Source organism: Saccopteryx leptura, chromosome 1 (genome assembly GCF_036850995.1).
Source record: "Saccopteryx leptura isolate mSacLep1 chromosome 1, mSacLep1_pri_phased_curated, whole genome shotgun sequence".
Taxonomy (NCBI): Eukaryota; Metazoa; Chordata; class Mammalia; order Chiroptera; family Emballonuridae; genus Saccopteryx; species Saccopteryx leptura.
The window spans coordinates 6,101,105-6,118,126 of NC_089503.1; the positions used below are offsets into that span (position 1 = coordinate 6,101,105).

Below are 17,022 nucleotides of genomic sequence, written 5' to 3' on the forward strand. Positions count from 1 at the left end.
CGTCCTCCGGCGTCCGGAACGGAGGAAAGGCGCGATCTGCGGTGGTGGCGAGAACAACCCCAGCTGGACTGTGACCGGCGGCGCGGAGCTGACGTGCGAAGCAACGCGAGTAATGCGTGAGGGCGGTGCCCGCACCTGTGAGGACCCCCTTGGCGTGAACGCGGCGGACCAGACCCAGGTCCGGGCTTCCAAGGCCCCGCCTCTCGAGTCTTGGGACTAATCGGTTTGAGGGCGCGCAGTCCGAGGCCGCGAACTCTCCAATTGCGAAGGGCGTCGGCCTCCGCCCAATCCGGAGCAGACAGGTGCGAGGTCTGGGAGGCAGAGGCCAATCAGCAGCGGTTGCGGCCTATTGGGGCCGGGTCGGCCAATGAGGAGGCCTGAGTGACATCTTTGCACACCAATCGGGAGTGAGAGAGTATTTGTGCCCGTCCGCCCTTCCGGCCTTAGCTCTATTTACTAGGGGCGTGCAGCCCGCCTGCCAATCAGGGCGCAGCTGAGTGGCCAGGCAGCCAACCCCGGAGGAGCGGCCGGCCGACGTCCGCCGCACCCAGGAGTTGGGGATGTCCTACAAACCCATCGCCCCCGCCCCCAGCAGTACCCCGGGCTCCAGCACCCCTGGGCCCGGCACCCCAGTCCCTACAGGTGAGGATCCAGCTCTATCCCTGTTCGCCTGTTCGGGCGGCCGAGGTCTTGAAAAGAAGACAGCTTGAGTTCTGCAGGACTGGCTTGCCCTACACTTCCGGAGGCTCAGTTTGCTGGCCTGTGAAGTGGGCGTGGTCGCGTAAGGGCCTGGTGGGGTGCAGGGGGAGGGGTTTGTCCCTGAAGTTGGACAGCCCTGAAGTTCTTCGGAAAGAATCGGGCGATTCCGGTCGGGGGCTTGGAGCGCTGGAAAAGATGTTTCTGACCCGCGCTGACCTCTTAACTCTCGCATGTTGCAGCTGGAAGTGTTCCGTCGCCGTCGGGCTCGGTGCCAGGAGCCGCTGCCCCTTTCAGACCACTGTTTAACGACTTTGGGCCGCCCTCCATGGGCTATGTACAGGTGAGTGGGTCCGAGAAATTGCCTATGATTGAGGACTGGAGGCCCCCTAGGGTCTGAGTTCACTGCCCTGTTGGGGTTTTTTTTGACATAGGCAATGAAGCCACCCGGCGCCCAGGGCTCCCAGAGTACCTACACGGACTTGCTATCGGTCATAGAGGAAATGGGCAAAGAGATCCGGCCCACCTATGCTGGCAGCAAGAGCGCCATGGAGCGCCTAAAGAGAGGTGAGTGAGGCCCTGGCTCACCCCCCACCACCCCCCATCCTGAAAGGAAGGACCTCTGGAGACTGCAAGTCCTGAGCCAACCTAGACTAGGACCAGGATCACTATCCGTAGGTGTATTGAATTTGATTGAGATTTAATGGATTTCCAGGACAAGACCAGGGAATTTGTATTTCGACAGGGCAAATTTGAGATTAGCCAAACCTCTAATCTCGTCTAGCCCTTCATTATATTATGGTTCCTCTTAGTGAAGGGAAAAGGGGTACAGAGGGAGCGGTCTAATTCTGAAGGGTGTGGGTGGGAGGGTCACAGAGACCCTGTATGTTACTTTCCCATCCCCACCTCCACCTCCACTCCCACCCCAGGCATCATCCATGCCCGGGCCCTAGTCAGAGAGTGCCTGGCAGAGACAGAGCGGAACGCCCGCACGTAACAGGAAGCGCCTCCGCCTCCAGTCTGGACCTTTCCTGGCCACTGCAGGGCACCTGCTTCTCCCTGGCCTTCATCCCGAGTTGCACTTCCTGTCCTGTGTCCCTTGGTGGGTGCCCTCCAGGAACCAGGGAGTGACTCACTCCAGTCGGCAGCACTAACTTGGGACCCTTGGAATAGTTAGCAGCGAGGTTACTGTGCATCCTGCCCGTGACCTGCCGTCAGTGTTGACCCAGCTGGAGCTCTCTCCTTTCTGTGGCCCCCACTGCTCAGCACTTACCCAGGACTTCTCACCACTCTGTCCCAGACCCCCTCCACCCCAGCAGAGCCTCAGAAGGCCTGTCACCTCCCTGCCTTGTCTCCTGGGCCATAGCCTCTTTTCTCAGTGTGTCTTTTGCTAAACATGCCCTTTTTGTATAAATAAAAGATACTTTGGAATCGTTCTCTCAGCTCTTAGTCTTTCTGAGTCTGGTACTTCTGGTGGGCTGGGAAAAATAGAGGGAAAGAGAAGGCTCAGAATGGTGCAGTGGGTGGGAGAGAGGCCGACTGAGCCTGGCCCTGCCTTGTCCCTGTTGTCCATAGACCTTGGGAGGGGCGCTGGGAGGGGCCCTGCCCCTCTCCCCCTCAGCCTTCCCAGCTATAAGTAGTGGAGAGGTGAGCTCCAGTAGCTGCCAGTCCCGGTCTCTTTCACCTAGGCCACTAGAGGGCAGGGCAGGGCCTTCGCCTCCTCCACAGCTGGAGGGCAGTGTCAGCAGCCTGGGCCTTGAGGGTTCTACCTCTGGATTAGCGGAGCTGCCTGGCAGGGTGGAAATGCCAGTTCACTGAAGCCACGCCCGCATGCCTTAATTCCCTAACAGCCTAAACTGCCTCAGCCCTCAGAGGCTTCAAATACGCCACATCTCTGACTCTGCGGAGAGGAGTCAGGGCACTGCTGCTCCCCTGGCCCCAGCACCCGAGGAGCAGAGCGGAGGGAAGAGGACTGGCTGCCGGCATGGGTGCTCTGCCCCCTCTCCCAGCACCTTTAGTGGACTGGGTGTGGTCCCACGAGCCCAGCCCATCAGCCTTCACCCAGGGTCTGGTGGCTGGTTGGCCAGACTAGCGTACCTGGAAGGTATAAGTGCGGCCACATTGAGGGGTTAGTCCTAGGAGTGACTGCAGGCCTCTGCTTGGGTGTGTAGCTGAGGCACTGGGGCACTGGAACCCCACTCCCTAGGTAGAGGCAAGTCAGAAACCAGCTCTGGCCAGACTTAAGGGAATGAATTTCCCCTACACTGGGTCTCAGGTTTGAGGGGTGGGAGAATGGGATGGGACCCTGCCATATTTCCCTAGCACATGGGAGGGCTGGGCTAGGGTGGGAACAGAAACCAAAAGTGCTTTGGGGATTCCAGAGCTCAAGGAGTAAAAAGCACCAGCGTTTGAAGAACTGCCTCTTCCACCGGCTGCCTTGGGGAAGGAAGGCAGGGGCCGCCCCCATCCGCTGCGGGCGGGGCTGCCGGGACCCTGCAGGGGTGGGGAGGGCCCGCCGGGCCCAGGAAGGGGGCGGGGCGGCCGCAGTGACGCGACGGGCGGCGGGGAGGGACGGCTAGGGCGCCGGAGAGCAGACGGGGAGAAAGGTCGGGGCCATGGGCGGGCGCTACGGCTCCCGAGGGTCCGGCCACTGCTGGAACCCGGGGCCGGGGCTGGGGGCGCTCAGGGCTCGGACCCGTAGCCCGTCCGCCCCCGCGCGTGCCGGGTGAGGGGTGCCCGCCCTCAGCCAGAGGTGAGCCGGGACGGGCCAAGAGCAGGGCGGGGGACGGAGACGCCGGGGAGCAGAGGGAAGTAGGGACAATGGGGCCTCTCGCCTGCTCGCTGGGTGCGAGGTGGTGGGGTAGGGTGGGTGCCTGCAACGGAACTGGGGTGCGGGTGAGCAGCGCGGGTCTCAGGGCTGGAGTCCTTGGGATACCGAGTGGAGCCACTCTTGCCTCTGCCCGAAGAGGGGTCAAGCCCCGGGAAGGACAGTGAGGTCCAGGAAGGATGCTGGGAAGGGGAAGTAGAGGACTGGGCGGCCGGCCAGGGTGGGAAGACAAGTCTGGGGGGCGGAGAGGTTAGTTACCTAGCCCTGAAAGGCAGGTTCGGGTGTCGGGGTGTGGGGAACACTGATAGATGCTAAGAGGAGGGGCGCACGGGGCTGCTCCGTGTAGAGACACCCCGGGGGACAAGGTTTTAAGTGGACGAAGGACGAAGGGAGTGGGGAACATGGGACCCCACTGACTCCAAGAAAGGGATGCAGGGGGCGGCCCCGAGGGGCCGGTTGTGGAAGGCAGGCCCGGAAGGAGGGGCATGAGGGCTTAAGGTGGCGGGTCCCCGAGGGATGCTGTTTCAAGGGGGCTTAGAACGCGGCGCGAGGAGCGAGACTGGCCAGCCCCGCAGCTCTGGGGGGCCGGCGTCAGCGCGCGGTTGCCATGGCTGCTGGCGGGCGGGGGACGGGGGCTGCGCGGAAAAGAGGTCAACGCTGAGCCTCACTGCGGCTCCTGCCCCCCGGCGGCGCTGGTGGCAGCGCTGGGTTCGCCTTCGCCTCCCCGGTGCGGGGTCCGGGCATGGGGTCCTGCGGCCCGAGCCCCTCCGCCTGCGCGCTGGGCTCGGGACTGCGCGCCGCCGCCCCGCACTGACTGCCGCGCCGTGCCCTGTGCCAGGCGGAGCGGAGGCCGCACAGCCGGCCGAGCGCTTTCAGGATGCTCATCAAGGAGTACCACATTCTGCTGCCCATGAGCCTAGACGAGTACCAGGTGGCCCAGCTCTACATGATCCAGGTGAGGGCGGTATGAAGCGGCAGACCAAGGGGGCCATACTTCATGATACTCCATCATACTGCACGCAGGAGCATGCAGGCCGCACCTGGGACAGGGAGCTGGGGCTGAGCCCCCAGCCATCTTGCTCTGGGGCTTGAAAGGGCTCAGAGGCCAGAGGATGAGAGAGAGGTCCTCCTTCAGACTCAGGGGGAGGATGCAAGGGTTGGGGGAAAAATGCAGAAGGGCCTAGCAGTGCCTCCCCACCCCCCAAGTGCCCAGTCCGTGTAGGATCTCTTAATCCTCCCTAGAATCTATAATCCCATCGGCATACAGAAAGGCACATGAGGAGGCAAGGGAGAGGCAGGGAGTGAGCAGGGGTCCCAGGTGGTAATGAGGGCTGAAAGGGGGTCCCCAGAGGGTGCAGGCTACTCCTGGCAAGCTCCAGTGGAGAGGTGAGATGAGGATCAGGCACCGAAACTGTGAAATAGAGGGCCAGCAGGGACCCCAGAGGATAATAGAAGGGATAGGGGTGTGGGCTTGGGCTGTGAGAAAAATGGGCCCGGAGTCTTCAGGGGCAAGAGGACCAGAATCCAGCCACAGGGCTGAGTTGGCCAAGTTTGGGCTCCAGAGCTATAAAAGGGCAGGATCTGAGTGCTCTCACTGTGAGGGGTGTGGCAGGAGCTGGTGATGGGGTCCCACCAAGGGAGGAGACCAGTGTCAGATCCTCAGAGAGGGAGGGCCTTTGACTCTCCTCAGTTCTTCCAGCCCACCCCCCCACCTCCTTGATGTTCAATGTCCTCGGGCCGGGCCGCAGCAGCTTACCTTCGCTTCCCGCTGCCTCTGCTGCGGTAAACATCGCCCCCCACCCCACATCCACTCAGCACTCTTCTCTCCCTCCTTGAAGTCATGTTATCTCCCTGAGGCTTTCTCTGATCTCTGGCAATTGCAGTCCCCACTCAACCCCCCCCCCTACCCTGTTCTGCGCTTTCTTTTCCCATAGCACTTTCTCCTTCTAACATACCATATAATTTGCTTTTTTCTGTGTCACCCTCCACTGGAACTAACTTCTACAAGGGCAGGGGTCTTTGTTCTGTTCACCAATATAACCTAACTAACGTAATTCTAAACAATGCCTGGGCTAATGCAGACACTCAGTAGACACTTGAATGACTAAGTGCTGGGTTACTGGACCCTGTGGAGGACCAGTCCCAGGAGCAGCAGGGGGCCAGGGTAGGGTTTGGGGCCTTGGAAAGGCTAGGACTAGGGCCCCAGAGGTGTGGAGAGAGCCAGGCAGAGCTGGGGGCCCCAGGAGCTGAGCGAGGCTAAGTTCTGCATTCTGCTCTGCCCTGGACTGCAGAAAAAGAGCCGGGAGGAATCGAGTGGTGAGGGCAGTGGCGTGGAAATCCTGGCCAACCGGCCCTACACGGATGGGCCTGGTGGCAGTGGGCAGTACACGCACAAGGTGTACCACGTGGGCTCCCATATCCCAGGCTGGTTCCGGGCACTGCTGCCCAAGGCCGCCCTGCAGGTGGAGGAGGAATCCTGGAATGCTTACCCCTACACCCGAACGCGGTGAGTGGGTGGGACAAGCCTGGGACCACGAGGGGAACAGTTCTGGTGGGCACAGTAGTGACCACTGCCCCTGTCTCCTGCTCAGGTACACCTGCCCCTTTGTGGAGAAATTCTCCATTGAAATAGAGACCTACTACCTGCCTGATGGAGGGCAGCAGGCGAACGTCTTTAACCTGAGTGGGGCTGAGAAGAGACAGCGCATCCTGGGTGAGGCCTGGAGCCAGTGGGGGGACCCTAGAGACCCTCTAAGGCCACCTGCGGCGTCACTGGGCAGCCTCTGACAAGTCCCAGGCTCTCTCTGGGCCTTGGCTTCCTGTCTTCAAAAGGCTGTCCTCCCCAATCCTGAGGCAGGGAAGGGGTGTCAGGGATGGAAGGGGGCTGGCGATGCTCAGTGCTGCCGGAACCCCCTCAGACACCATCGACATTGTGAGGGACGCCGTGGCCCCGGGCGAGTACAAAGCAGAAGAGGACCCCCGGCTGTACCGCTCGGTGAAGACGGGCCGAGGACCGCTGGCTGACGACTGGGCGCGGAAGGCGGCTCAGTCGGGGCCCCTCATGTGCGCCTACAAGCTGTGCAAGGTCGAGTTCCGATACTGGGGCATGCAGGCCAAGATTGAGCAGTTCATCCACGATGTTGGTGAGCGCCCAGCCAGGGAGGTTGTTTACCCAGCATGCACCGGCTTTGTGTTTGAGCCGACATGGTCTCAAGGTTCCAGGGGACACAGAAGCATAAAACCATTATTTCCCTTTGATGTGGTGAGTGCTGAGGCAGGGGGCGACAGCACAGCCTGGCGGGGGCTCAGGGGAGACTAGCCATGAGGTACAGGTAGGAGTCAGAGAGTCAGGAAGCTAGCAACATGATCTTGAGGTCTAAGATTCTGAACTGCACATTGAGCGAGATTTAGAGACTTTCAGGAGGGTCAGACTGGCCCCAACCGGCAGCATACTGAGTACAGGCTAAGGCTCTGACTCTGATGTCATTCTCTCAGGGCCCCTCCCACCCCCGACCCCCAGCGACCCATCCTCGGGCCATGGTACCCTGTTTCACAGCACCCTAAACCCACCCCCACAGCTCCTGTGGCTCAGCCCTGCCCCACCTCCCAGGTCTGAGGGTGGGCCAGCTGCAGTTAGAAGGATCCCTGGATGGGGGCGTCCAGGGGCTTGGGTTCCACTCTGCCGCAGAGTCTCATGGAACCCGCAGTAAGCCTCTTCCCATCATTGTACCTTAATTTTCCCTTCTATACACAAGGTGAGTTTAGACCAGATGGTAAAAGCTTATCTTGGTCACACATGCAGAGCCTTTTATTTATTTTTTTTGTCTGTTTTTTGGGTTTTTTTTTTGTATTTTTCTGAAGTTGGAAATGGGGAGGCAGTCAGACTCCTGCATGCGCCCAACCGGGATCCACCCGGCATGCCCACCAGGGGGCGATGCTCTGCCCATCTGGGGCGTCGCTCTGTTGCAACCAGAGCCATTCTAGCGCCTGAGGCAGAGGCCACAGAACCATCCTCAGCACCCGGGCCAACTTTGCTCCAATGGAGCCTTGGCTGTGGGAAGGGAAGAGAGAGACAGAGAGGAAGGAGAGGGGGAGGGGTGGAAAGCAGATGGGCACCTCTCCTGTGTACCCTGGCCAGGAATCAAACCCAGGACTCCTGCATGCCAGGCCGACGCTCTACCACTAAGCCAACCAGCCAGGGCCCATGCAGAGCCTTTAAAAAAAATTTTTTTTATTGAATTTATGGTGGTGACATTGGTTAGTAAAATTATGTAAGTTTCAAGTGTACAATTCTATAACACATCATCTGAATATTGCATTGTGTGTTCACTACCACAAGTCAAGTCTCCTCCATCACCATCTAACCCCCCATACCTTCTCCAACCTCCCCCACCCCGTCCCCAGACCCTGTGCTAATCACTTTTCATGCAAGATCTCCTTTAACACACACTATACCCTCAAGCTAAGCACTGGTTATTATTCCCATTTTACAGATGAGGAAATTTAGCTCAGAGAGTAATAGAGGCTTTTTGTCTTATATTTGGAAAAATACCAAAAGGCACAAATAAGAAAATTAAGATCACCCACATAGAACCCCATTAAGATTCTGCTCTAGTTCCTTCCGGAAGTTTATCATTATAGTTCTGCCACGAGTACTCTATTTCCTAGATATCAAGGGTTTTTTTAACTCTATTCCTTTGCTTAAGATGAAAATATCCCAGAATGGGTATCATCTTTCATGACAACCTTCATTAAGTGCCAACACTTCCATTAACGATTAACACCTTCATTAACCACCAACAATTTCATTAACTGTTAGCACCTTAATTGTTAACTCCCGGGAAGAAGCAAGCAGGAAGCCGGATGAGAGCAAGCCCGTGCACTGGTCCCAGCTTCCTGTGCCATGGGGGTGCGGTCAGCCCTCAAACTTGGGGTGTCCAGAGGGAGAGCAGAGGCAGTGGGCAGGGAGGGAAGCGGGGCAGGAAGACGGGTGCCCCAGTTTCCACTCTCCATCTCCTGCAGGGCACTCGCCCTGTCCTACGTGGTGGCTTTGGGTGGATGGTGTGCCCAGGGGAGCCATTAACCAACCTCCAGGGCTGGGCATGTGGATGCTGTGGCATGGAGACACGGCAAGGGGGGCATTGTTCTGATGCCTGGGCACCTACAGGTCTTCGCCGGGTGATGCTGCGAGCCCACCGCCAGGCCTGGTGCTGGCAGGACGAGTGGACGGATCTGAGCATGGCTGACATCCGGGCACTGGAGGAGGAGACCGCCCGTATGCTGGCCCAGCGCATGGCCAAGTGCAACACCAACAGCGAGGGACCCGAGGCCCAGCCCCCGGGGAAGCTGTGCACTGAGGCCCGGGCGGGGGCCAGCCGCGCGGACACCCCCGATGGGCCTGAAGCCCCCCTGGGCCCTGACGCTTCGCCTGACACCAGCTTCGGCAAGCAGTGGTCTTCCTCTTCCCGTTCCTCCTACTCTTCCCAGCATGGAGGTGCGGCCCTGGCACAGGGGTGGGAGGGAGCGGCCTTCATTCAGGCTGGATTCCCAGCTGACAACGCTGATGTGGTCCTGCAGGGGGCGTCTCTCCTCAGAGCTTGTCTGAATGGCGCATGCAGAACATTGCCCGGGACTCTGAGAACAGCTCTGACGAGGAGTTCTTCGATGCCCACGGTCAGTGATGCGGGCCCTGGTGATGGTGGTGGAGGGGTGTCCCTGAGAAACTTCTGCCGCCCCTCGACACAGCCCCTTGTCCCTTCAGAAGGCTTCTCGGACAGTGACGAGGTCTTCCCCAAAGAGATGACCAAGTGGAACTCCAATGACTTCATCGACGCCTTTGCCTCCCCCATGGAGGCAGAGGGGGCACCAGGTAAAGATCCAGAATCAGGTCGCTGGTACTCCAAAGGCAGCGGGGCCTCAGAAAATAAGTCAGTCCCGAGTGTAACAGCGTCCTGAGATGAATGTCAGTCCAGAGAGGGTGCTCTTTACATACACAGATGAATAGAGTGGATAACGGGTGACTGGAGGGATGGCTGGAGTGTGTTCCAGGCTCAGACATAGCCCAGAGAATGGGGGAATTCATGTGGAGTCCAGGAAGACTTCCCACAAGAGCTGATGTCTAAGCTGGATTTTGAAGGATCCACCAGCTTGTCCAGAAGAAAGTTTTGTGATGATGGACACATTGTAACCACTAGTCACAGATGGCTATGAAGCCCTTGAAATGTGGTTAGCGTGACTGAAGAACTGAAGTTTGAACTGTATTATATTTTAATTCATTTTAGTTTAAAGAGGCACAGCTGGGTAGTGGCGACCATATTGGACAGGGAGGAGTTAGAGGAATTTTCCAGGCAGACAGGCACTGTGGGGAGGGGCCATCGCTGGTGGCCGAAGGCTGGCATGGAAATGTGAGCTGACCTAGGGGAGGCGAGGGAGAGGTCAGAGGAAGGGGGGATGGGGTGCCCCCCAGGCAGACAGACGAGCAGGAGATTCTGAGATATCAGAGGAAGGGTCCCCCACAGACCCCTCAGTCTCCTTCACTGGCTGGCCCCTGTCCTGCAGACCCTGGAACTGAGGCCATCAAAGATATCAGGGATGGGGCCCGAGCACCCAGAGACTCAGAGGTAAGTATGAGCAGCCACATCATATCACAGTTCTGCCTACCCATCCGCCAGGCCGCTGCTCTGACACGCCTGGTACTCCACTGTGCCCTGCAGGGTCCAGATGGAGCTGGGGAGCTGGGGGCTGAGGCATGTGCAGTCCACGCCCTCTTCCTCATCCTGCACAGCGGCAACATCCTGGACTCCGGCCCTGGCGATGCCAACTCCAAGCAGGCAGACGTGCAGACACTGAGCCTGGCCTTCGAAGCTGTCACCCGTGTCCACTTCCCTGAGGCCCTGGGCCACGTGGCACTGCGCCTGGTGCCCTGCCCACCCATCTGCGCTGCAGCCTATGCCCTTGTCTCCAAGTACAGTCAGGGTGGGAAGGGAAAGGCTCCAGGGACTGGGAAGACCCATGTGGGGGTAGGGGGAGGAGTCCAGGAAGCCAGACACCTAGGCCGATCAGCCACACAGCTGGACCTTAGTTTCTAGTCAGTGGCTTCATCACAAAGGCCTCTAGCATGCTGATGCCCCCTACAGAGGTCCCACAGTGCTAGGACTTGCCAGCAGGCCAAGGGGGCGTGGCAGGGGCAGTGAAGGGACCATGGACCTCTACCCACCCAACATACCTCCTGTTCCTCCAGTCTGAGCCCCTACAGCCATGACAGCGACGGCCTGTCCCGCTCCCAAGACCACATTCCCCTGGCCGCCCTGCCGCTGTTGGCCACCTCATCCTCCCGATACCAGGGCGCTGTGGCCACTGTCATCGCCCGGACCAACCAGGCCTATGCCGCCTTCCTGCGCTCGTCGGAGGGCGCTGGCTTCTGTGGGCAGGTCAGGGGCTTGTCCCTGGGGAGCTTGCCATGGAGCCTCTATCCACCCGCCAACCCCTCCTGATGGCACTGGCCTCTCACCTAGGTGGTGCTGATCGGAGACGGGGTCGGCGGAATCCTGGGCTTTGACGCGCTCTGTCACAGTGCCGGCACGGGCACAGGGAGCCGGGGCAGCAGCCGCCGAGGGAGCGTGGTCAGTGTGGCTGGACCCTGCCCTCTCTCCATTTCCAGGGCTCTGCCCCCTGAAGCATGCCCTCTCTATACACAGGTCCCCAGCTGCTTTGTTCTGTCCCCTCTGGGGCTCTGCCTGCCCGTTTTCTTTGACTCCCTGCCCAACATTCAAGCCTCTCTCCTCACTTCCAAATAAGTAGAAATCACATTGTCTCCAGCTCTAAGGATGTTCTGTCCCCTGTTCCTTCTAGAACAATGAACTGCTCTCCCCGGAGATTGGCCCAGTGAGGGACCCTCTGGCAGATGGGATGGAGGGGCTGGGCCGGGCCAGCCCAGAACCCTCATCCCTGCCCACCCAGCGCACCCCCAGCGACACGACCAATCCCGAACCTGAGGGATCTCAGAACAGGTGATGTTCTGCCCCGTCACCCACACACTGGCCTAGGTGGGGCTGCTGAGGCAGCGGTACTGAGCGCCCGTGCTCCACAGCCTGCAGGTGGCCGCCACCACTGCCTCAGGGGAGCCCAGGCGGGCAAGCACCGCCTCCTGCCCACCCACTGCCGCTTCGGAGGCTCCTGATGGCGCCATCACCGCTGCCCGCCTGGACTTCAAGGTCTCCGGCTTCTTTCTCTTCGGCTCCCCGCTGGGCCTGGTGCTGGCTCTGCGCAAAACCGTGATGCCTGCCTTGGAGGGTGAGCCTTCAGGATGCGGTGACGTCCCTCGTCTGCCCCTCCTCCAGCTCCTCCAAATCCATCTCACCTGAGATGCCGGTGTCGTTGCTGTCCCCCACCATACAAGCTAAACGGCCTAGCTAGAGAAGGGAAGCCTGTGGCCCAGAAAGAAGGGACTTGCCAATGCCAAGTGTCCCAAAGTGCACCAGAGGGAATTCATGCCCACAGACACTCTGGGTGAGAAGGGGGTCCGACGTGCACGGGACCCTCTTTATCCTGAACCACCTCAGCACGTCGAAGGCTCTGATCTCTTCTTAGCCAAGAGATCGGTCTCACTGTAAAGGACCCTGGTGACCTCCTGGGGAGTGCAGTTTGGGAAGTGCTGGCTCAGGGTCACACAGCATGTCAGGATGCTGCTTCCCACAACCCTTCCCTCCCAGAAACCCAAATGAATCCCTTCCCCACGTTATCTTCTGGATCCCAGTGGCCCAAATGCGCCCAGCCTGTGAGCAGATCTACAACCTCTTCCACGCGGCCGACCCCTGCGCCTGCCGTCTTGAGCCCCTGCTGGCCCCCAAGTTCCAGGCCATCGCCCCACTGGCCGTACCCCGCTACCAGAAGTTCCCCCTGGGAGATGGCTCATCCCTGCTGCTGGGTACGCCCCCAACCCAGATAAAGGGGAGAGGAGGGTCCCAACAGGGAGGGGTGGGGGTGGGCCCTGACAAGGGGACAGGAGGTGGTTCCCACATCACTGGTAACCTCTCCTGTCACCTTTCCCAGGACCGGGGAGCCCTGCCCCAGCCACTTGGGACCCTCTGACATCCTCTGCCCGGGCATAGGGGGCCATGGTGGTGATTGGACTAGAGGGGGCAGAATGACATTTGCTATGCCAATGTGAGAAGAGCCACCCATGGAGGGGGTGGGGGCTGCAGAGTCTGTCCAGGGCGCACTGGGTTTATGTATCGGTGTGGGCCGCAGACACGTGTCCATTTGGCCCCTGAGAAATGAGCCTATGTTGAGGTGGTGGTGACAGGCATTCCAGCGAGAAGGCAGCAGGCTGTGGGCTGAGCTACTAGGAGGGAATGCCTCCACTCTGCTTCTACCCAGACGCGGGCAGTTCTGCTGTAGCCAGGCCCTGACCAGGGAGGGCTGGCGGGGCAGAGGCCAAGGGGTAGGGCTTGCGCGTCCTAGAACCTCTGAGTGGAAGGGCAGGGTGCAGCCTGGCCCCGCCTGCTGCTGAGCTGCCCTGCCTCCCCCAGCTGACACTCTGCAGACCCACTCGGGCCTCTTTCTGGAGGAGCTGGAGATGCTGGTGCCCTCAACGCCCACCTCTACCAGTGGTGCCTTCTGGAAGGGCAGCGAGTTAGGTACCGAGCCACAGGCCCAGCCAGCTGCCCCCAGCACCACCAGTGAGGTGGTTAAGAGTAAGTCAGCCAGCCGCCTGGCCAGGGGAGGAGACCCTTATTCCCCTTCCAAGGCCCAGTTGAAACATCCCTCCACCCAGCTCAGACCCAGCAAAGAAGGCTTGGAGGAAAGGAGGGAGGGAGGAGCACCCAGGGCCCAGGCAGGTGGGCACAGGGTGGGAGGCCACCCTGACACCGCCCGCTGTGGCTCTGCAGTCCTGGAGCGGTGGTGGGGGACCAAGCGGATCGACTACTCACTCTACTGCCCGGAGGCGCTCACCGCCTTCCCCACTGTCACGCTGCCGCACCTCTTCCACGCCAGCTACTGGGAGTCGGCTGACGTGGTAGCCTTCATCCTGCGCCAGGTGGGCCCACGGGTATGGGGTTGGAGATGGGAACCGGACAAGGGTGGGGAGCCCCGGGCTGGGAGAGGGAGGGGCAGCCCCCAGGGCCCTGTTCACGTGACCTCGCCCAGTCCCTCTACTAGGTTATCGAGAAGGAGCAGCCCCAGCTGCCCGAGTGCGAGGAGCCGTCCATCTACAGCCCTGCCTTCCCCAGGGAGAAGTGGCAGCGCAAACGCACGCAAGTCAAGATCCGCGTAGGTGCACTGCCCCCTGGAGCCCCGGAAGCGAGGCCGTGCCCCCTCCCAAGTATCCCTGCCCACACGGCCTGTGGCCCAGGTTTCCAGAGGGCGGTTACCCGCCCTGCCTTGTTCTTTGCATCCCACCTCATCCTCTGAATCGGTCCTGTCATGGCTCCACCTCCACAGAACCAGTCCACACACACACTCATGACCTCGGGTAGGCCGAGGGTGGCAATAGCACTCGCTCCTGGGGCCCTGTCCGGCCCCTCCCGTCTGGGTGCTGATCGCTGGCCTCCCTCATCAGCCCCCCGCCCCTGGTGTCACCATCTGGCTCTGTGCTCATGCTGTCTCCTCCCATCAGAACGTCACTTCCAACCACCGGGCGAACGACACGGTGGTGTGTGAGGGCCGTCCCCAGGTGCTGAATGGGCGCTTCATGTACGGGCCCTTGGACGTGGTCACGCTCACAGGAGAGAAGGTCAGGACCCAGTAGCCTTGGCCTCTGCTAGACCTGCCCCCATTGGCTGACCTTGCCCTGAAGCAGGAGCTCCTGGCCCTGCCTCCTGTCCCCCTGGACAGCACCCAGCCTGCCAGGCTGAACATCCAGCCCCACCAGCCCTGATGACAGGCCCGTCTATGCCCTCTTCCATGTTCAAAGTCGGGGTACCCGGCATCTCCACCCCATGGATGCTTTTACCCCATGTGGTCCCCCCCAGGTGGACGTCTACATCATGACACAGCCACTGTCAGGCAAGTGGATCCACTTTGGCACTGAGGTCACCAACAGCTCGGGCCGCCTCACCTTCCCAGTGCCCCCTGAGCGCGTGTTGGGCATCGGCGTCTACCCAGTACGCATGATGGTCAGGTAAGCACGTGGTGGGCCATCCCCCCCCCCCCCCCCCCCGGGAAGGACCCCATTAAGCCTCAGAACCACCCACTCACACCGCCTGTGAACCGCAGGGGGGACCATACATATGCCGAGTGCTGCTTGACAGTGGTAGCCCGGGGCACTGAGGCCGTGGTCTTCAGCATAGATGGCTCCTTCACTGCCAGCGTCTCCATCATGGGCAGCGACCCCAAGGTGCGCGCCGGCGCTGTGGACGTGGTCAGGTAGGAGCAGCCACCGCGGGGCTCTCCCTGGCGACTGGCCCCCACCCCTGGCACCGGGAGCCAACTGCTGCCCCCCTCCCACAGGCACTGGCAGGACGCGGGCTATCTGATCGTGTACGTCACGGGCCGGCCTGATATGCAGAAGCACCGTGTAGTGGCCTGGCTGTCACAGCACAACTTCCCCCATGGTGTTGTCTCCTTCTGTGATGGCCTCACCCATGACCCACTGCGCCAGAAAGCAGTGTTTCTGCAGAGCCTGGTGCAGGAGGTACAGCGATTGGGAAGGGCCTCTGCCCTCGGCCCATCTCTGGGACCTTAACTGACAGGAGAAGTCCCTATGGCCCTGCCCTCATGCTCTAAGGGCCCTAATTGTTAGGGCCAACAGGGGAGATCCAGTTGGTCCTGCTTCTCATCAGTGCCTGGTGATACAGGACTCTGTGCCCCACCTCTGTCCACCTAGCTTGGCTCCCTCAACTATCTGACCGGGGAAGCCCACCAGACCCCCATCCCCAGCCTCACGCCCTGTCCCAGGGGTGGCTGACTGGCCTCTCCCACCACAGGTGGAACTGAAGATCGTGGCCGGTTATGGGTCCCCCAAAGACGTGGCCGTGTATGCGGCGCTGGGCCTGCCCCCGAGCCAGACCTATATCGTGGGTCGTGCCGTACGGAAGCTGCAAGCACAGTGCCAGGTGAGGGCACAGTGAGGGGGACAGCTGGGCGCCTGGGTCTGAGGTCAGAAGGTCCACCCGTGTTAAAAAGAGCCGGTGGGGGGGGGGCAGCTATAAGGCTGGCTGGCCTCAGGGAACCTGGGCACCTCCCAGGACAAGGGTCACGAGCAGCTTGTAGCTGCTGGGCACACCGGTATTGAGAACTCGGGCTGGAGTCCAGGCTCCACTGGGGCCTGGCCCTGGGCATGGGCCTTGGCCTAAGCCCCAATTTCCTGTCTGGAAAGTGGCAATGATAAGATGACACTGACCTTGACAGCTCTCCTGAGGATCATGTGACTCACTGCACCTCGGGGTGCACAGGGCCGGGCACAGAGTGCTCGCCAAGCTGGGTGCTGTTCCCCCCAAGAATGCCGTTTATGGACGGGGAAACCTACCTCGAGAGGGCAGAGCTAAGGAGAGCCGAGGTGCCCAGCTCCCAGCCTGAGGTTCCTAGCTGCGGAGAGAAGACCCGGTCAGGCTGTGCGAGGCCTGGGATGCAGCCAGCCCTGTCCAGGGGCCTGGAGAGGATGGGAGGGCAGTGTGTGGCCCTGAGACCACCATCCCCTCATCCCTGCCTACCTCTGCCCACAGTTCCTGTCAGATGGCTACGTGGCCCACCTGGGCCAACTGGAAGCTGGCTCCCACCCACATGCCCCCACAGGACCCTCGAGGGCCACCCTGGCCAAGAGCAGCTACGGTGGGGCTGCCCCTGTGGACTTCCTCCGCAAACAGAGCCAGCTGCTTCGCTCAAGGGGCCCCAGCCAGGCAGAGCGAGAGGGCCCAGGGACACCACCCACGACGCTGGCCCGGGGCAAGGCCCGAAGCATCAGCCTCAAGTTGGACTGCGGAGAGTGAGGCCTGAACTGTGGCTGGACCTGGGTTATTTATTCACACATTCAGGGGCCCAAGTGGTCACGTGAGAGGCTGGGGCCCAGACCTCTGGCCCTGGCTCTGCCCCAGCTCCACACCCTGCATCTTTGCCTGCCCCTCAGTGTTACTTCTCTTTCATATGGGGGAAACCAGCCCAGCGCAGGAGGGAGGAGGGAACCGCAAGGATCCAGAGGTTTTCCAGTGTGTAAACCCACAAAAATAAACACCACCTACATCCCACCGGATTGCCCACTTGCCTGGTCTCAGGGCAGCCAAGCCCAGTGTCCAGTTCCATGGGACGCTAATGGGCAGAGGGGACCAGGTCTCATGGGGGGCTCTGTCCTCCCCTCTACCTAAGCAAGGCCATTCTCTGCAACTGGCCCACCCGGCCAGAGCCAGCCTTTCAGTTCACAAGACCACCCACCCTCAGCCCAGACTGGCTCTTCACTGAAACATCTGCCCGCAAGAGCTAAGACCAGGGAACCACCACATCAGAGGTTGGAGGTGGCACACACTCTGCCTCCCCCTTAAGACTAAAGGCTCCTGACACCCCAG

General features: G+C 60.7%; 2 protein-coding genes across 3 annotated transcripts; both read left to right on the forward strand.

The window, feature by feature from the left end:
* The first annotated feature begins 308 nt into the window (after positions 1 to 308).
* Positions 309 to 2,138, forward strand: CDK2AP2 (cyclin dependent kinase 2 associated protein 2). 2 transcript variants are annotated; one of them, XM_066341857.1, is made up of 4 exons: positions 309 to 642; positions 939 to 1,039; positions 1,131 to 1,263; positions 1,626 to 2,138. In XM_066341857.1, the coding sequence occupies exons 1-4, from the start codon at positions 561 to 563 to the stop codon at positions 1,691 to 1,693; spliced, it is 384 nt and encodes a 127-aa protein (XP_066197954.1). In that variant the 5' UTR covers positions 309 to 560; the 3' UTR covers positions 1,694 to 2,138. The 2 variants fall into 2 exon arrangements, with proteins under 2 accessions (XP_066197954.1, XP_066197893.1); XM_066341796.1 differs by having other exon boundaries at positions 1,741 to 2,138.
* Positions 2,139 to 3,259: 1,121 nt separating this feature from the next.
* Positions 3,260 to 16,707, forward strand: PITPNM1 (phosphatidylinositol transfer protein membrane associated 1). Its single transcript, XM_066341983.1, has 24 exons — positions 3,260 to 3,448; positions 4,362 to 4,478; positions 5,815 to 6,029; positions 6,115 to 6,236; positions 6,442 to 6,666; positions 8,691 to 9,017; positions 9,101 to 9,196; positions 9,285 to 9,392; positions 10,082 to 10,143; positions 10,237 to 10,487; positions 10,764 to 10,953; positions 11,038 to 11,145; positions 11,375 to 11,532; positions 11,613 to 11,815; positions 12,279 to 12,449; positions 13,054 to 13,218; positions 13,414 to 13,562; positions 13,685 to 13,795; positions 14,142 to 14,258; positions 14,497 to 14,645; positions 14,741 to 14,890; positions 14,975 to 15,158; positions 15,451 to 15,579; positions 16,189 to 16,707. Exons 2-24 carry the CDS (start codon positions 4,401 to 4,403, stop codon positions 16,450 to 16,452), a joined length of 3,732 nt encoding a protein of 1,243 aa, XP_066198080.1. The 5' UTR covers positions 3,260 to 3,448; positions 4,362 to 4,400; the 3' UTR covers positions 16,453 to 16,707.
* Positions 16,708 to 17,022: the final 315 nt, after the last annotated feature.